Raw genomic sequence first — 19,447 nt, 5'->3', positions numbered from 1 at the left:
CGCGCTGGGACTGGTTTCTGTGTATACCAGTTGTCCCAATGTCACTGCTAAAAAGCCTCCCTGCCCCCCCCCCCCCAACCAGCAGTGCCACCTTGGCCATAAACCACTGAGCTGTGTCTGTGCCCCCCTCCCTTGCTGTTGCTGTTCATCTTGCACCGTGGCATGCTGTCTTAGTTACTGGAACTTGAAGTCCAGTGGAGCATGCCCTCGATCTTGTTCCCCCACCCCCAAAATCCTGTTGGGACTGTAGGTTAGTTTTGAGAGAATTAAAATCTTGACAGTATTGAGTCTTTGAATCCATGACCATGGTATCCCTCTCCATTTATTTGGAGAGTTACTTTAATTTTTCTCACTCATGTTTTCTAAGTTTTTGAGTAGAGGTTCCTTTATTTGTTGTTAGATTTATCTTTATACAGTTTATTTTTAAAATGCTATTCTCAATTATATCTTTTTAAAAAAAGATTTTATTTATTTATTAGAGAGAGAGCAAGCAGGGGTGGGGGTTGAGGGAGACAGAGAAGCAGGCTCCCCACGGAGCAGGGAGCCTGATGCAGGACTCCATCCCAGGACCCTGAGATCATGACCTGAGCCAAAGGCAGATGCTTAACCGACTGAGCCCCCCAGGCGCCCCATCAGTGATGTCTTAAAATGTGTTTTATAACCGCTATGTATTGGTTTGTGCAAGTGATTTTTGTACATTGATCTTGGAGTTGGCAACTCTGCCAAACTGACTTACTGATACTATTTTTTTAAAGATTTTATTTATTTGTCGGAGAGAGCGCACAAGCAGGGGGAGCGACAGAGGGAGAAGCAGGCTTCCCACAGAGCAGAGAACCCGATGTGGGACTTGACCTCAGGACCCTGGGATCATGACCTGAGCTGAAGGCAGACGCTTCACCGACTGAGCCCCCCAGGCGCCCCTCACTTACTAATCTTAGTAATTTATGTGTAGATTGTGTTAGATCTTCTTTGTACTCCATCATGTGTGTGGACAATGAGTTTTCTTTCCCAGCCCATATTTGTCTGTGTTTCCTGCTTTCTGGCTCCCACTCGGACCTCCACTCAGTGTGGACTATGAGAGAGGGTTTTCTTCTTCGTCCCAGAGGGGGTCTTCAGTGTCTCACCATGACGAGTAGAGTTTGCTGGTTTTGTTGCCGTTGGTTTGCTTTCTCACGTGAAGGAAATTCCTTTCTGTATCTTGGCCAACATTTTTATCATGAATTAACTGGTGAAGCTATTTGAAGGTAGGGTTTCTTTGTGGAACAGTTTCTTATTTTGGGTTCAACTTATGGGTCTTTATATTTTCTGTCCTTTCATCAGTTTTGGTTAAGTTGCATTTTCCTGACGTTTGCTAATTTGTCTGAATGTTCACACGTCTCTGTGTGCGGGGGGTGTGGGGGTGCGGGGGTGCGGGCTGTAGGGCTGCCCCCATTCTCAGTCTTGCTGTGGGGTGTTTGTGCCTTTTCACTTTCCTGATGAGCCTGTCGAGCCTGATAACTTCTCACTTGGTGGCTCTCTCTGTTGTGTTTTTCTCCCTGGCTGCTTTCTGTTCCTATCCTTGTTTTATTTCCTTTATTTTCTTGGGTTAATTTGCTAGTCCCTTTGTAAATCTTTGGGGTGAATTCTTCATTGCTTTTGTTTTTGTATTTGTTTCAGATGTGTGCATTTTTTTAGTTGTAAGTTTCTGAGTGGGGCTTTAGCTGCATGCGACAGCCTGCGTTGGGGCCTTCTGCCCTGCGAAGCAGAGTGCTCCCTGGCTTCCTCCTCCATGTGCCTGTAGGCTCTGTTTGCTCTGCTCATCCTGCCCGTGCCTTCCCCAGCGCGGAGCTCACCTTCCTGCAGGAGGGGCCATGTCCTGGGTCTGGGCTGTTGTCTTGCAGATGAGGGCGGGGGTCAGGGTGAAACCTTCCCAAACATGCTTACATATGACCTAAAGTGTCATACCTGTAAGCTTTGTAGGGTGGTGCTCCTCTGACTTCCCTGACAAGGGGTGAGGAAGGCACTGGGCTGTGTGTTAGTGGAAATGAAATGTCTTAGGGGGCAGTCACGTATTCAGAAGGTGGAGGGAGGGTCTGCCCTGCCAAGGACCCTGACGGCCAAGGAGATGGAACCATGAATGAAGGAAGCTTGCTCTCTGGCCTCGGTGAGCTCATGGCAGGGGTTGGCATTGGAGGGCTGTGGGGATACGGGGCTGGGTTCTTCTAGAACACCAGCTTCTCCCTTCGGAGGGGACCAGAGTTCTCACCCTTTTGTGTTTTATTTGCATCCTGGTCCACTAAGGAAAGATTGGGTTCCCAGTGCAGGTGCTGTTGAATTCCGTAGCGGTTTCAGGTCAGTGGTATCGGCTGGTTTGTGCCTGCTGGATGGGGTGGCCGTTGCAGAGCAAGAGCATGTGGGGCCGCTCCCGACAGTGACAGTGGGCGGCTGCTTGCCCTGTGAGCGTGGTGTCGCTGCGCTCCTTTACCTCTAGACTAGAGAGAAGCCTGTTAAATATCCTTAGCTCATCGAACAGAACCGTTTCTCAGTGTGTGATCCGACGACCACACTGAGGACCTCTCTTAGGGACACCTGCCCGCACCTGTGTTGTCTTACAGATTGTGACGTCTGCGTCCACAGACCTTCAGGATTATACCTACTATTTTGTCCCGGCTCCCTGGCTGTCTGTAAAACTTCTGAGGCTGCTACAGTGCTACCCACCCCCAGGTACAGCCGCGCAGTGGAGACCTCTCTGAGCGGGTTACTTCAGTGTCTTAGGTTTATGTTGTTTGTTTGTTACCTTTATAAGTCCTTTCCTGGAGCTGGTTCTTGTTCTGTGGATCCTTTACGATGCTGCCACACATCTTGGCTTTCCCAGAGCTGCTGGTACAGAACTCATAGTTTTGTTACAAGTTGGGATTATCTCTGCTTTTATATAGTATCAGATCTGTGCAGGTTTTTGAAACGATCTTTTTCAGGAAAACTTGAAACATTTATAAACTTTGTATCTTAAGTTGTTAATAATTTGTGTAACAGTGTACATGTTGGGGATATTTTTCTGTTTATGTTTTATTGCAAAATGTTACATTTGACTAATATGGTAAGTATCTCCAGATAGAACTTGTCAGTTGAAGAATGTAGATGAAATTTTTTTTAAAGGTTTTATTTATTTATTAGAGAGAGAGAGAGTGAGAGATAGAGCACGAGCAGCTGGGAGAGGGAGAAGCAGGCTTCCTGCGGAGCAGGGCGCCTGACACGGGGCTCGATCCCAGGACCCTGGGATCATGACCTGAGCCGAAGACAGATGCTTAACGACTGAGCCTCCCAGGTGCCCTGTAGATGAAGATTTTTATAGATAACTTCCACATTGCCCTCTGCAAAGATTGCTTGTTGTTGTAGCCTTTACATTTTAATCTAACTGGTTTTTGTACAAGATATTTCTTTGTTCGGTTCAAGTAATTTTCTCCTACTGAATATCTTTCGTACCAAAGTATGAACTGCACACCTGTGGCAGAGCCTTCCCTTGAGCTGGAGTGGCCCAGCCTCCCTGATGGCCTCGCTCCTGACTGCCTCACCCCTGCTGCCCCTGGCTGCCCAGCCCTGCCTGGCAGCCATCCCACTTCTTTACTCTGAGGTCGCCTGTGGGTGTGAGTTTCCTCATCTGACCCTCCTTTCAGGCCATAGGCTCCAGTTTTCTTGTGGCCGGCCCCTCACCTCAGGCCTCTGTGCTCAAGCCCTGGGTGGCTGCTCCTCAGGGGGCCCTGCTGGTGCCCCTCCCGAAGTCGTCAGCAGGGTTCTGCTCCTCTCTCCAGTGGCCGGGTTTGCAACGCCCCGGAGGCACTGGGGGTTTTGGTGGACAGGTTGTTTATGATATTCTGATATTTTTACTGCTTTCTTATTCCTTTTTTGTCTATTATTTCTTCTTTCTGGTTTGATTAGAACTTTAAAATTTTCCTTCTCTTTTTATTGGTTTTGGTAACATTTTCTGTATTTGTTGGGAATGAAGGTGGAGAAAAAGATCTTTTGCCCCGTCTTTCAAACTTTTATATTATGTTTTTTGTCTGTGTCTCTGAGATTTTATTTTCTCTTGATTTGTGTAATCTGTAATGCAGCGAAAGTGTTGTGCATCTTACTTGCATTAAAATGTATGGGTAGTTATCCTAGCTATTAAATCCTCTCATTTTTTTTTTTTTTTTAAAGATTTTTATTTATTTATTTGAGAGAGAGAGAATGAGAGAGAGTGAGCACATGAGAGGGGGGAGGGTCAGAGGGAGAAGCAGACTCCCTGCCGAGGAGGGAGCCCGATGCGGGACTCGATCCAGGGACTCCAGGATCATGACCTGAGCCGAAGGCAGTTGCTTAACCAACTGAGCCATCCAGGCGCCCTAAATCCTCTCATTTTAAGTAGCTCCACGGTTAGACCAGGAACCCTGGTTGTGAGGCGGTACGGCTGGGAGGGGCAGCTGGGTGTGGGGAGCCCGGCCTGACAGTGGTGTGTCTTGCCCAGAAGACCCTGCAGTGCGAGGTCGCCTGACCGAGTGCCTGGAGACCATTCTGAACAAAGCTCAGGAACCACCAAAGTCAAAAAAAGTGCAGCATTCCAACGCCAAGAACGCCGTGCTCTTTGAGGCGATCAGCCTGATCATTCACCATGATAGGTGGGTCAGCAGTGGGTGGTGCTCTCCTTCCCTTGACCTTTCCCCCTTAGGGAAGACGCGCCCCTCTTAAACCTGTGCGTGTGCCCTTTCTTGTGATGTGAGGCCTGCTGGGTGTCATTGAGTGCTTACCCGTTCCCGATGCTGACATGGTGCCTCTGCCCTCCTCAGATGGGTGTGGGCTCCCTGTGTGGTCCCTTTTCTTGGCTCCCCTCCAGCACTCCGTGCTCTGTCTGGCCTCAGAACTTGTTTGCTGCGGCCCTGCCTTTCCCTGAAGGCCTCTCCTGTTCCTCCTGGGCGCCCCGATCCTGCCTGGCTTCTCCCGTAACCTTACAGGAAGGACGAGGGTGGGTGCCTGTTAGCTTTCCTGCGACACAAAGCCACACTCAGTGTTGGTCTGAGGCCTTTATGGGGAGTTCAGCACAGGGAGGTGGTGGACAGCAGAATGGTTTGCTTCCTTGCCTTTTCCCCTCAGCTCCTGTAGTCTGACTTCCTGCCTATGGCCTTGCAGCTGGTGCCTGGCTTTAGAGTTCCCATTACACGATGGTGCGGCTCCCGGGCAGGGCTGTGGGTGATGCCACCTGGGCCCCCATGACTGCAGACTGCTGCACGCCATGCAAGGTGGTGTGGGGCTCAGGAGGCGTGGCGGACCCTCTCCCAGCCGCCTTCCACCTCACTGTTTCTGGACAAATGTAGTTTCTTGGAACAGAAAGTCCTACTGAGAGTCCTACGTTAGCAGGGTTGGAACTGTTAAAAACAAAAGTTTTGATGTTAGAGGAAGCCCTTTGGTCTTTATAGAAGGTATTTAAAGAGCAGCAGCATCATGAGGGCAAAGTCAAGAGTAAGTAGCAGAGTAGCCAGAACTCTCTGGGAAGCGGTACTTTGGGACTCACTGACCTTGCGCCTCTGAGTCCGTGCGCATGGCTCTCAGGAGTCTTCTCCTGGGCAAGGCCGCTGTTCAGCCATTCACCAAGGCTTGCTGCCTCTGGCTGAGATGACCTCTCTTGGCGAGAGTCCTGAGTGTTCCCTTTATGAGCTTGGCACAGAGGCTCAGGAGACGCTCCATTCGGGGTGGTGCCTCTGTTGTTACCAGCTCTTTGGAGTTGGTGGAATTCTGCATATGAGGTGGCAACGAGCAGAGCAAATGCAAAACTGGCCTCAGGGTTTAGGTTCAAGACTTTTGTTGTGGGGACCCCCAAGGTCTCCCTTCGTAGTGTGCTGGCCACCTGCCATGCTGACCTGTGAGTGGCCCTGTCTGTGAGGCGCGTGCTGAGGAACCCCCACCTACCCTGCCTCTCCTGTCCGTGCAGTGAGCCAAACCTCCTTGTCCGCGCCTGTAACCAGCTGGGCCAGTTCCTGCAGCACCGGGAGACCAACCTGCGCTATCTGGCCCTGGAGAGCATGTGCACACTGGCCAGCTCCGAGTTCTCCCACGAGGCGGTCAAGACACACATCGAGACAGTCATCAACGCTCTGAAGGCAAGTGCTCTGTCCTCTGGGGCTTGCACCCCTGGCGACTGTTTTCTCTCTGCCTCTGAGGTCAGCTTAGAGCACACAGTATTGAGCATCCTGTTTTGCACAGAGCCGAGTCATGGTAGATGTTTGAATCAATGCAAACAGTTTTTTTGGTAGAAAGATAAAATATTTTGTCCTTGTCTCTGAGAAAACTCACCCTTTGCAAAAGAAAATACACCTTTCTTAAAGAAAGTTTCAGAGTTGCAAGAGCCAAGTTGAGGTTACTTGCTCCCGTTACCTGCCTTTGTGAGTCTCCAGAACAGGCTCTGCGGGCTTGTTGCCCACAGTGGGACACCACGGCATCCCCCGTGTTACTGGTTGCTAGATGAAGTGCTCTAGAGAACGGAAGGCGGGTGGGGACGCTACAGAGCCTTTTGATCTGCCCAGGCTTACAGTTAAGAACAGGTTTGACTCTGTCCCTTTGTGTTTTAGCATTTTTGGTGTGTGTTTTGAATAAGAGGCCACACAAGGGCTGGCAGCTTAGTTTTTTGGTGTTCTGGATTCTCCTGGCCCTGGTTTTGGTGTTTGTTATCAGTTACTGCCAGAAGTCAGAAAGACTTGCCCTTGCCTTTGTCCGTTGTGTGGTGGTTCAGCTGTGCCTCCCAGGCTGTCCTGTGTCGAGGAGCAGCTGGGGTCTTATTGCATTGCAGAAGCTGACGGAGCAGGTCTGGGGTGGGGCCTGAGAGCAGCACTGTGATAAGCTCCCAGGTGAGGTGGAAGGTGCCAGTCCATGACCACACAGTAGAGAGGCCTCTGACCTACCCCAGGGACTCACCTTGATTCCGGGTGGTCCAGAGCTGCTGGGCCCAAGTGTAGGAGTGAGGGGCTCTGCATTAGCAGAGTGTGTCAGGGGTCCCTGGATCAAGATGGGGAGTGGGGAGAGCTCTCAGCGTTGGGACGGAGTAGGGGGCCTGAGCCGCAGGGGCCCGGCCACCCTGCCCACGGTCTGCTTGAATGGCTTTTCAAGCTGTTCCTTGTGCCCCCAGACGGAGCGGGACGTGAGCGTGCGGCAGCGGGCCGTGGACCTCCTCTATGCCATGTGTGACCGCAGCAACGCCCAGCAGATTGTGGCCGAGATGCTGAGCTACCTGGAGACGGCCGACTACTCCATCCGAGAAGAGATTGTAAGTCTGATGGCTGCTGTGCTGCCAGCAGTCTTCCTTTCCTTCGTGTGTGTGGTTCTTTCCAGTGCTTTCCTCGGAATCTGCTCGGTTCTGGGTGAGAGATTCCTTCACCTTAGCTTCCCATCAGTGGAGCCTTTCAGTCTTTCGGGAATGACTTTAAACAGCCTGTGTGAATAGGGACCCTCACAGTGAGATACTTTTGCAACTCAGGTGAGCACGAGTTCAGATTCCTGTGGGCAAAAGTCTGCAAGTTTGAACCTTGGAATTACTGCTTATGTGCTGGGCACGCACTCCTTCCTCTCTGATAATGTTGAGCATAGCCACCGTTTCCCATCTGGCAGCCCTCACGTTAGGTCATCAGCAAAGTGGGTGTACACACCAAACACCTTGTCAGAGTCCTGCACATACTGACCTGGGGAAAGGCTGATTGTGATGCAGAATTGGGGTGCACCAGGTTCCAGGTAGCCCGAGGCCAGCACATAGGGGGGCCCAAGTGTGTGTTGTGATTCACAGAGGGCTCAGTGTGAGTCTGTGTGGAGAGGTCAGTTGCCAAGGTCAGCGACCCTGCAGCCTCTCCCTCCTATGGAAAAGTGTTTCTTATTTGTTGTTCTGGGGAGCAAAGTACAGCTGAGGCCTCCTGGGGAGCTCTGGGGAGCAGGTGTCCAGCATCAGAGCTCACCACGAGTGACTCTCAGGATTGCTCCTAGGCTGCTGTTCGGTTTGGAAATGACAGGCTTGGAGCTTCTGGGTATAGGTGGCTCTGCATACAGTTGGACACTCAGATTTATAAGGGATCATTTATTGAATGGCTGTGGCCTCCGTGGCTGGGCTGGGGCAGGTCCTGGCTCTTCAGTGCTAAGTGGCATGTCTTAATTACCGTGTGGTCATGCTTTAGTGAGGAGCAGGGCTCCCCTGAAGAAGGTCAAGGAAGGCTTCTGGAGCTGAACTGATGCCCAGCCAGGAAAGAGGGCTCAGGTGCATCCGGGGAGCCAGGAGGGACAGGGAGGAAGATCCAAGAACAGACGTTCGGGGGAGTGTGGGGAGGAAGATCCGAGAACAGACTTGCAGGGGAGCGTGGGGTGGAGATCTGAGAACAGACTTGCAGGGGAGCGTGGGGAGGAGATCCGCAAACAGACGTGCAGGGGAGCGTGGGGTGGAGATCCAAGAACAGACTTGCAGGGGAGCGTGGGGAGGAGATCCGCAAACAGACGTGCAGGGGAGCGTGGGGAGGAAGATCCAAGAACGGACGTGCAGGGGAGCGTGGGTTGGGGAATCCGAGAACAGATGTGCAGGGGAGCCTGGGGTGGGTGGGGGTCATGTTTGGAGTGCGGTCAGGCGGCAGGGCTAGGGCTTGGCGCCTGTGCGGGTGGGGCTGGCTCGCTCTGGGGACCCTAGTCACCGGGGCATGGTTCTCATCACCGCCGGGTGCGTTCTGAGCAGAGAGGGAAGGGGCGTGTTCAGGCTTTTAAGGTCTTGAACGTTAGCCAGTTCCATGTTGGCTTACCCCTTTGGAGATGACGAGTGACGTTCCTCAGTCAGCTTTAGTTGAACGAGGAGTAAGACCGACCGACCTGAGTTTCCGGGTCAGTGCTCTGTGCGTCCGTCTGTGCAGTGTGGCATGTCCGAGGATGTGCCCTGGGGTCGTGCTAGCTGCCTGGCATCCACACCTGGATGTGCTGGGTGCCCTGCTCACAGGGGGCCTTTCTGTCCACAGGGAAGGCAGGTCCTAGGCAGGATGGCAGACTTGCTTGTAGTGTGGCTGAGAATTGGTGGAGGCAGAGCTCCGGACCCTGGCGGGGGCTGGGCACAGCTTGGGAGGCATTGTCATGGGGTGCAGGGGGACGGGTTAGCATGGTGGGAGCAGGGCATGTGTGGCAGGGGCAGTGAAGATGCTGGCCCGTGTCGTGGTGGTGGGGGAGGCCCTGAGTGCTCAGCTTTGGGGCAAGCTCTGGGCTCAAAGGGTTTTAAGCCAAGGGCAGTGACACTGAGTTTTGGAACGACGCTCTGGGATCTCTATGGAGAGTCGATGTGGATGCCGGAGGGTGGGCAGAGCAGATGGGTGGTGGTCCAGGCTACAGCAGGGGCTCTGGGGGCACAGTCAGGAGGGTGAAGGAGTGGGAAGGTGGGCTGTGAGGGTGGGCAGCTGCGTAAAGAACAGGGTCTAGTGTCGACAGCTGATGCTGTTCAGGGGGCTCAGTGCCCCAAGAAGGTGACTAGGGGAGGGAGCGAGGGTCTGCTTTTGGACAGCCCAGTGCTGTTGCCCCTGGGCAGTGTGTGTGGTCCACAGAGCCCTCTGGAATGCATGGGGGTAAATGAGTGGGTGGGGTCTCCCATGAAGAGTAGAGGGGAGAGTGTTGAGAAAGACTGGCCAGATCAGGAGGAGACCCAGGGAGCCCTGCCGCTCTGAGGATGGGGCTGCTGGGAGGAGGACCCATGCCAGGGCTGCCTGGGCCGCGGTCGGACGGCAGTGCAGGATGAGGCTTGCTGTGCCCTCCTGCAGCCATGACCCGGCCCTCCGGTGTGTCTTCCTAGACTGTGTCCCTCCGAGTCTATTCCTGGAGGGAGGTCTGGCTTTCCTTAGTGAAGTCTGCAAATCTTCAACTTTCTGGGCTCCATTGAGAATTTGGTGGAAGCTTCTTGCACACCCAAGCTTTGGCACATGCGTAGGTCCTTCCGAAGCCCTGGAGTTGATGCGGGGCAGCACGCGGTGCTGCTGCTGGTGCCGTGGGGCCCGGAGCACCTGCCCTGAGCATCCACCCCTGCAGGTGCTGAAGGTCGCCATCTTGGCGGAAAAGTATGCTGTGGACTACACGTGGTACGTGGACACCATCCTGAACCTGATCCGGATTGCCGGTGACTATGTGAGCGAAGAGGTGTGGTACCGTGTCATTCAGATTGTCATCAACCGGGACGACGTGCAGGGCTATGCTGCCAAGACGGTGTTCGAGGTATGGTCCAGGTGCCCCCCTCTGGGTAAAGCGTGGGGTTCTGATGGCTGTTGCTGGCCTCCCTTGTGTCTCCCACCTGCTGGTCTGGGAGGTTCCAGCTCACGCTGTGGAGCCTAATCTCCAGTATGTGCAGGGTCTCCGTAGTGTGGTTCTCGGGCTCCATTGGCGAGGGTCATGTGCGCCCAGGAGGTTGCTGATGTGCACCTGCCCCCACCCGGAGCCCGAGTAGAGCACAGCTCTCGTTCCAGGGCTGGGATTGGCCACATCCCTGCCTCTGGGGCTCCCCTGCAACTGACATACCTGCAGAAGTGGCGGGAAGGGCAGGGAGGGGTGGGTTCGAAAGCCAGGACGGTCTCTTGGAAGCTGCTGGAAGCTCACAGGAGAGCTTCCTGAGTTGTGCTTAGTTTTGGCGAATCACCACGATGTAGCAACTTCACCCTGACGGCAGATGTGTCTTAGCTCTTCGACCTGTGCTGGGGGCCCCTGTGCATCGGGCTCATCGTGCTCACTGTCTTACAGGCTCTTCAGGCCCCGGCGTGCCATGAGAACCTGGTCAAAGTGGGTGGCTACATCCTGGGGGAGTTTGGAAACTTGATAGCCGGGGACCCGAGATCCAGGTGAGAGAGCCCACGGGAGTCGGGTGAGCGCTGCACTGTGGTGCTGGCTCTGGGTCTCCCGCTTCTCAGCTGTCGGTGGAGTGTAGGGTGGCAGGTGTCCTCACGGCTTGTTGGGATGGCCAGAGCAAGAGCACTTCCACTCTGGGTCACTATTTTTATTTTCCTTCAAGCTGTACAAGAACGGGTTCTAGCTGACTGGAGGGGAGGTTTGTGCTCAGTTGGAGATGGAGGTGCCTGCCCGACGGCACACTCTTCTGCTTTACAGGAGTGGTTGTGGCTTAGTGTGGGTCCTTTTCCCAGAGCCGCCCCTCGCTCACTGCGCCGGTGAGAGGCATAGGTGGCTGGTGGCGCGCACAGGGCGTCGGGGACAAGGGGTGACGTGCCCCCACCCTGTCTGTGCCCTGCGGCCCCCTGATCCAGTGCCCTGTCTGTGCCCTGCAGCCCCCTGATCCAGTTCAACCTGTTGCACTCCAAGTTCCACCTGTGCAGCGTCCCCACCAGGGCGCTGCTCTTGTCCACCTACATCAAGTTTGTGAACCTCTTTCCGGAGGTGAAGACCACCATTCAGGACGTGCTGCGCAGTGACAGCCAGCTGAAGAATGCGGATGTGGAGCTGCAGCAGCGGGCCGTGGAGTACCTGAGGCTCAGCACAGTGGCCAGCACTGACATCCTGGTAGGCCCTGGCTGCTCTGTCCCCCTGCCGCGCTGTCACATGTCTTGGGGTTGGAAGCCACGGGGCTTTGAGCTGTGGTGACCCGGGGCCTCTTTCTCCAGGCAACTGTCCTGGAGGAGATGCCGCCGTTTCCAGAGCGTGAGTCTTCCATCCTGGCCAAGCTCAAGAAGAAGAAGGGCCCAAATACAGTGACAGACCTGGAGGAGGCCAAGCGAGAGAGGAGCGCCGATGTCAACGGGGGCCCTGAGCCTGCCCCGGCCAGCGCCGCGGTGGGTCCCTTCCTGATGGCAGGGCGCTGCAGAAGCTCCTGGGTTGCCTGGTCTCTGAGATTCGGGGCCAGCAGAGCATTTGCCTGTTCGGGAGAATTCTGTGTTAAGTATGACAGTGTGTGCCAGGAACGTAGCAGTGGGACCAAGTCCAGGTCTTCGCCTTTCTTTTGCCTATGACCTCCAGAGGCTGTTTTCAGACGCCTGGGCCCCGTCTTCTAGAACGTCCTTCAGGTTGCTGTCTCGGGTCCAGAGTCCGCTCCCAGTTCCTCTCTGTCCTGACTGTGGTTCAGACGACACGGTCACTCACTTCATTTGCAGGACTGCCTTGTGTAGGAGGCCTGTCCAGCTATTCCTTGTCGGTTTAGAGCAGACTGACGTACCTCATGCTGTTCTTAGAGGTTTTCAGTAGTGACTTGGTTCAGAATCAACTTCCCTTTTTTGTGTGACATGGTGAGAACATTCACATATAAACAAAAACATGTCCTTTGATGTTTATCAGGTGGGAGATGTTGTTCTGAGAGTTGTATTTGTTTCTTGTCTTTTCCTGACTGGAGTAGGACTTTCGTGAGAGCATGTGTACCAGCCCTGCTGCTAGCTGCCACCTGGGCGCTGGGACTGGCTCCCCAGAACTGTGGGCTTTCAGCTTGTCCATTATGGGAGGGATCCTGGAGAGCTTTCTTTCTTCTCTGGGGTCTTGGTCCAGTGACATGAATAACACCTACTAGGAATACCAGGCGGCCTTTGTGAGGAGGAGTGTCAGAGCAGATGTGCGCCCCTATGCAGAGAGACCAGGGCCTTTGCTTGTCAAGAGTGTGCTTATGTCTGAGCCCCGGTGCTCCTTGGCGGGATCTGCTTGTGTGTCCCCATTGACCGTGTGTCTGGCCCCCGAACCGAGGATGCCGGGCCTACCATGAACCCTATGTTCAGGCCTCCCCAGGCCCCTGACTAGGGGTCCCCACTGTGACGGGTGTCACCTGAATCCTGATTTGGAGGTGCCTTCTTTAGTGTGGACCTTCTGGCATGTTTCCTTGTGATGCCTGCTCGTGGTTTTTGGCAGCTAAATTTCATGAATTGGTTTTGCAGTGAATGATAAATACATGCTTTTTCTCCAGGTGGTCATCATTCCTTTGTCCCTGAGTAATTTAGCAGGGCTGGCTTTTCAAGCTCCGTGCCTCTGAGCCCATCCCCTGGGCACGGAGTGGACCTGAGTCTTGAAGGCAGTGACTGGCTCGCCCCACCCCAGGAGCGCGGACACTTGTTGGTGAGGAGGTCCCGAAGGTCATCTTAGTGCCAGGGTTTTGTTGATTGGATTTCTGAAGTGGCCTGATTCCTGGAGGTAGTGGGCCTGCAGGCTTGTGCGTGAACTGGTTTTCGTGCTACACCAGGTTCTTCCCCTGGTGCTGGGGGTGGTGGCTCGTCTGCCTGTGGCGTCGTCTGGACTCGGACTCGCGTGACGCAGCGGGGGGCTGTCTCCCAGGAGAAACTGGGGTGGCCTGTCTGTGCCTCGGGGGCAGCCCCTGCCGAGGACCCTGACGTGAGCAGCGGAAATGGGCTTTAATGTCTTTGCTGATGGTTGTCATTGGTCTCTCCTTATTTGGTTCTTAATTTTTCTTGAGAAGTGTATGTGTACCAGGCCTTGGGCCGCATCTGGTTTGCCCAGCCACATCCAGGCTGTGGCCCTTGGGAATCCGTTGGCCCCTTTCTGATGCCGGTTGTGAGCAGTGAGCCCCACTTTGAGAAGGCAGGTGTGATAAGATTTAACAAGTTGTTGATAAGGCATGTTCTCAGGGGTGGGGAGGAGGGAGGCTCTCTTCCAGGTTAACTCGGCAAATGTTTTAACTTTAGGCTGTGAGTTTTCTGCTTGACTGTGTAAGTGGTGCCTGGCGAGTAGATGTTTGTGGCTGTGAGCAGACGGCCCTTCTGAGCTGAGAACTGGCGGTGCTGCAGGTAACATCATGATCACTTGAGTGGTGACCTGCTCTCAGTGCTCAGATGGCCGGGGGTCTGATCAGAGACCCCTCCAAAGGGGGCAGGAGAAGCAGGGCAGAAAAGGGGGGAGGGGTCCCTCCGGGTTGAAAGTCTCCTCTAGTCTTCCTTCCCACCTCGGAGGGGAGGCCCTGCCTCAGAATGGCATTGAGATGTCTGGATTTTACGTGGAAAACAGCAGTGTGTTTTACTGTGGTGTGCTGTCGGTCAGAATGTCTTACTCAGGGTCACAGACGATGCTGGAAGAATGTTTTCTTTGTAACAGGCTGCTCTCCTTGGGTCCACCTTCCGTGGGCCGGGGGCCTCGGCCCCTGTGCCTCCTGGCTGCTTGTCTATGCATGGTGAACGTGCATGGCGAGCATCTCTTGTGGCGCCAGGGCCATCTTTGGTGGGTGTTTGGAGACATCCCGGTGCTCCTGGGGCTTTCAGGCTAGTAGCGGAGTTTGGAGCCAACATGCACTCTGTAGGCGTGCGGGACTCTTCTTGCTGTTCTCCTTCCTGCTGTTGTTGCCGTCAAGGTGAGGAGAAGGAACTTGTCTGATGGGTGTTGGGCAGATTCCGCGGAGATGGTCTCCCTGAGTCCTGAAAGGAAGAGGAGTCAGCAGAGAGGCAGTGGGTCTGGGGACCTGCCCCGCGGATCTGGGGAGTGAGCAGTTGTCCAGGTGGGTCCTCCCAACAGAACAGCCTTGCTTCTGTCTGTTGTAATTTTGGGGGTGCATATTTGACTAAATTGGACAAAAGGTTTTCTTTTAAAAAATTTTTTTTGAGAGAGAGCGAGAGCATGTGCCTTCACGTGCTTGGTGGGGGGTGGGGTGGGGCAGAGGGAGAGAGAGAATCTCAATCAGGCTCCTCGTCCAGCACAGAGCCTGACGTGGGGCTCGATCTCACAACCCTGAGATCATGACCTGAGCCAAATTGAAGAGTCAGACACTTAACTGACTGAGCCACCCAGGCGCCCCTGGACAAAAGATTTTCTTTAAGAAACATTTGGGGGCGCTTGGGTGGCTCGGTCAGTTAAGTGTCTGCCTTCAGCTCAGGTCATGATGTCAGGGTCCTGGGATCGAGCCCTGTGTCGGTCGGGCTACCTGCTCGGTGGGGAGTCTGCTTCTCCCTGTCCCACTGCCCTGCCTTGTGCTCTCTCTCTCTCTCAAATAAATAAGTAAAATCTTAAAAAACAAACAAAAACTTTTGAATTGGGGCATCTGGGTGGCTCAATCAGTTAAGCGTCTGACTTGGTTTTGGCTCAGGTCATGATCTCAGGGTCCTGGGATTGAGCTCCGTGTCAGTCTCTGTCCTTGGCATGGAGTCTGCTTGGGACTCTTTCTCGCTGTTCCTCTCTGTCTTTCCAATAAATAAAGAAATCTTCAAACAAACAAACATTTGAACCATTATTCAGGAGCCAGTGGTAAAGGTCTTGCAATAGGTGGCAGTGGGGCGATAGTCCCCGTTTAGGCCGTAGGTGTGTCAACTGCGGCAGAGGCCTTGCTGCCTGATGCTCAGACGGTCAGACCCCTGCACTGACAGGGAAGCAGTGCTCGAGGAGTTGTGCTCCCAGGAGCCCTGTCCCGTGCAGCGAGGGCCAGGAGCCACCTCGAGAGGTCACAGCCACACCCTTGCTCATGTTGCAGGAATTTCTGGTATTCCTTCTCTTGACAGCTCCTCTGTGGTCCCCATCCTTTCCCTGGGGGCCCTGCAGGGGTGGTCTCCATGCACTGCCTACCACTGCCCCCCAGCTTTGAGGAAGGAGGTGCCGTCAGCAGAGCAGGGTTCTTGGCCCCGTCAGACCCACACCCTCTTGCAGAGCACATGTTTTGTGATGCCTCCTTTATCTTAGAATGGAATTCCTGTGGCAGTCAGAGGCCTCGCCAGCGGTGTGACTGGCCAGTGCCCAGGGTGGATGCCCACGTGCTGGGGGAAGAAAGTACTTGGCCTCTTCAGCTCACAGGGTAGTTGTGTTCCTGAAAAGATGAGTGTATGTTAAAACCCAGCAAAATATGAATGCAGCAAGGTAAAATGGCATCAGGATGTAGTCTCAGATAATTCCAGACTGACTTGTACCTTCACGAATGTTCAGTGGGACACTCAAAGTCATTCAAGACCAGCCTCAAGGCCGAGCGGCTCATCTCTGCCCTTGTGGTGGCACCGCCCTAGGGGTAACCAGAGCCCGCTCGCCTCCCGAGGTGCAGGGCCAGAGTGTGCATGTCGGCTGGGTGTGTGCTTTGTGGGGGGGAGTGGTCCCCCCATGGCTTTATTCTTTGTCTTTTGCCCTACTAGGATCAAAAAATCATTTAAAAAAAAGATGTCTGTTCTATAGGTTTTTTATCTGTTTTTTTCCTCTGTGACTCAGTAAGACTTACACATGGTTAAACCAAGAGTGTGCCCTGAGTTGCTTGCTGACTTCACCTCTCACGCTCACTCCCACTTCGGAAGGTTGACCGTGGCGTGTGAGGTCTTAGTTCTTTTTGGCCTCCTTTGTGGCAAAAGTGTTTTCAGAAGTTTTTTTTCCCGTTCAGATAATCTTCATGAAAAAAAGGTTAACTCTTTTTCCAGTTGTGTGAGATTGTGACTGATCCTCCAGCTGTGGGCTTCAGGCCTGACCCTGGGGTGCAGTCGCCCGTCACGCGCTGGATGCTTGCTGGGCACAGCCTGGCAGGAGCCGTGGGCGGGGGGGTGGGGGGCGGGTGGCGCAGGTGCTGGTACTTGCTTGGCCTTGGTGTGCCTGAAGGTTCCCCGCTGACCCTCTCCTTCCCTGTTTTCCAGTCCACGCCTTCTCCATCGGCAGACCTCCTGGGCCTGGGGGCTGCACCCCCTGCCCCCGCGGGCCCCCCACCCTCCTCCGGCGGGCTCCTCGTGGATGTGTTCTCAGACTCACCCTCCGCGGTCGCACCACTGGCTCCCGGCTCCGAAGACAACTTTGCCAGGTAGTTGGTCTCTCGTGTCCTCAGGACAGGGACTCTCTCCGCATCATCCCCTCTCTGCATGTGCCTGGCAGGTGCCCAGCCTGCCCTTTCTGTTAATACACATTCCTCAGTTGCACCCTCCTGCTTTATCCCAGTCTGTCTGTCCCGAGGTGCGTGCCATCCTCCCCTCCACCAGCCCCATCTTCCCTGCTTCCTGTGTCACCTCATCAGGACTGCCCCACCCCCACTGTGCATGGAGCCCTGCTTCCCGTGAGCCTTCACGTGGCCCCTCTTCCCCGTCTCCAGGACACGGACGTCACACTGCCCTTCCCAGCATGTTTTCTTTCCTGCTTTCTTTGCTGTACTGTTCCGTACCTTTTTTCTGTCTGCTCTCTGTCCCTCGTGTCTCTGCTGGTCTTAAATCCGGCCAGGAGGTGTGGGAGGGCTTGGCCTGGGTGTGGGGGCAGGCCGGCCAGACGGGGAGGAGCGTCTTCACAGAGTGGCCCCTTGTCCTTGGGTATTGTGACGACAGCAGCAGGATTCTTGTGGTTTTGCAGTTTTCCTGTCTCTTGGTATTCGTACTTTGTGTGAATTCTTGCTCCCTGTTGCTTGTTGAAGGTGATGAGGAGAGGTGGGTTTGGATGGGTGCGAGTTATGGTCTGTGGCTTCTAGAAGTGCTGAGTTGGAGATTGAAAAGCACCACACACTCAGGTGTGTTGTGGAAGAAGGTTGTGCATACCAAATGGGCTGCATTTTGCCTTCTGAGGCTTCGTGTGCAGCGTGAGCAGCTTGAACTGGGCAGAGAGCCTGTTGTGTTGAGATGGGGGTGCTGGACGAGGCGGGAGGGCAGCCTGGGGGCCAAGGGGAGCACAGCTCCGTGGAGTGGGCCCCGTGGTGGACTGGCCCGGCCATCCGTGGACGAACCGTGCCTCTTGCTGTGTCTGCCGCTGCTGCTTCCACGTGAGGGCGGCTGTGGCGGTGCTGCGGGTTGGTGGTCGTGCACACACGCCGGCAGCACCTGAACCTCCGTGGGGCGCCCGGGGGCACCTTCGTACCAAACAGGATGGGGCAGGGCTGCTGCTGGCTCTGAGCTTCTCCAGGCCGGCAGCACAGCTGGACTCGGAGATTTTGGGGTGTAGGGGCTGCTGCCAGGGAGCGTCTGTCTCTCGCTGCCCCCCGATGTCATGGAGGGCTCCATGTGGCGGTGCCCTTCCTGCCCGCCCGCCCCACTGCCCACTCTGGACTGTGCCTCCTCCTCCCTGTGCAGATGGGGAGCCCCCAGAGTAGGGGGCCAGTGAGCGGGGCGGCTCGTGTTCCTCGGTGACTGCGCCGCACCTGCCCTGCCCCTCACTCCTTCTTTTGGTCCCAGTTCACCGCATAATGGTGATTTGTGGTAGAGGAGGCCAGGACACTTAGCTCCTCAGAGATGAGTACAAGCAAAACTGAATACACGTTATTTTATTTTCTTCCGATTCTGTGTAGTGTAGACACCATGTAGTGAGCCGCATCCTGGGCCCACGTGGGGTGCAGACACTAACCCTGCACTGAGGGCTGGGCATCGCCTGCAGCGGCCCGGCTGCCATGCTGGTGGTCACCCCGGAGCTGCGGCCAGCGCCCTGCGTCAGGTCCGGCCTGAGAGCGTGCGTGGGCCCCGGCGTGTGCGTGTTTGAGTCGTGGATCAGAGCTTTCGTGGAGGGCAGAGCACCGTCCTGCCCTGTCCTGTGTGGTCACACCCCGGGTCTCTAGTGGGCACTTTTTACTGATGTTTCTACAGTACTTTTCTACCTTCACTTTACTTTGAGTCCGTTAGAGGTTTTTCTGTCCTTTTTTGTTTGTTAGACTCTTTTTGAAAGTAAATCTTTATATTTTCATTGGGTGGCTCTGAGGGACTCACACGCTGTTCCTTCCCCCTAGGTTCGTCTGTAAAAATAATGGTGTGCTGTTTGAAAACCAGCTGCTTCAAATTGGACTGAAGTCTGAATTCCGGCAGAATTTGGGTATGTGCTTTAATTACTTAACGGAAACCTTCACTTAGAAACTCTGGGCAGAAAATATTTGCAAGTCACGCATCTGGTAAGGGCTTAGTTTCCAGAACATACAGAGAACTCCTAAATCTCAACAATAAAACAACAACCTGATTCAAAGATGGGCGGGGGACTGGAGCCGACGTCTGTCCAGGGAAGACCTACAACTGGCCAGCCAGCAGAGGAGATGCCCACGTCCCTGCTCGTCAGGGACACGCACATCAGAGCCACGGCGAGGACCCGCCCGCGGCCCTGAAGACGGCTGTTGTCATCTGACAGCAGAAACCCCGCGAGTGGGAGCACGTGCAGGGTGGACCCTCCCGCACACTCAGCGGGAAAGGAAGCCGGTGCAGCAGCCATGGAAAACGGCGTGGCGGTTCTCAAACAGCTGAAAATGGAGTGACCGTGTGTTCCAGCGATTCCTCTTCTAGGTATTGACCCAGAGAACCGAAAGCAGGGACGCGAGTGGATGCTTGCACACCCACGTTCACAGCCGCTGACAGGGAAGCAGCCCAAGCGTCGTCGACGGACGAGCGGATAAACGTGGTCCATCCACACACCGGACCGTCACTCAGCCTGAACACGGAGGGACACGCTGACACCTGCCACAGCGTGGATGGACCTGGGGGACGTGATGCTGAGTGAGATAGGCCAGACACAGAGGGACAAATACTGCAGGATTCCGCCCACATGAGGTCCTTAGAGTCTCCAGATTCACAGGGAACAGAGTGGACGGTGGGCGCCGGGGGAGGATGGGGGT

General features: G+C 54.7%; 1 protein-coding gene across 2 annotated transcripts in view; it reads left to right on the top strand.

Moving 5' to 3' along the window:
• Positions 1–19,447, top strand: part of AP2A2 (adaptor related protein complex 2 subunit alpha 2) — an 87,130-nt gene that overhangs the window by 61,887 nt on the left and 5,796 nt on the right. Inside the window, exons 7-16 of one of the 2 annotated variants that reach the window (XM_032414612.1) lie at positions 2,595–2,703; positions 4,487–4,634; positions 5,942–6,110; positions 7,133–7,270; positions 10,036–10,218; positions 10,738–10,835; positions 11,277–11,508; positions 11,610–11,777; positions 16,524–16,684; positions 18,578–18,660. In XM_032414612.1, coding sequence (XP_032270503.1) covers positions 2,595–2,703; positions 4,487–4,634; positions 5,942–6,110; positions 7,133–7,270; positions 10,036–10,218; positions 10,738–10,835; positions 11,277–11,508; positions 11,610–11,777; positions 16,524–16,684; positions 18,578–18,660 — 1,489 coding nt within the window. Of the gene's footprint in view, positions 1–2,594; positions 2,704–4,483; positions 4,635–5,941; positions 6,111–7,132; positions 7,271–10,035; positions 10,219–10,737; positions 10,836–11,276; positions 11,509–11,609; positions 11,778–16,523; positions 16,685–18,577; positions 18,661–19,447 lie in introns of both variants that reach the window. The other variant, XM_032414610.1, reaches the window with a different exon arrangement.

This window comes from Phoca vitulina, unplaced genomic scaffold (genome assembly GCF_004348235.1).
Source record: "Phoca vitulina isolate PV1807 unplaced genomic scaffold, GSC_HSeal_1.0 scaffold16, whole genome shotgun sequence".
In the NCBI taxonomy this organism is placed as follows: domain Eukaryota; kingdom Metazoa; phylum Chordata; class Mammalia; order Carnivora; family Phocidae; genus Phoca; species Phoca vitulina.
The sequence above is the reverse complement of the archived record's forward strand: the minus strand, read 5'-3'. Positions and strand labels throughout refer to the sequence as shown.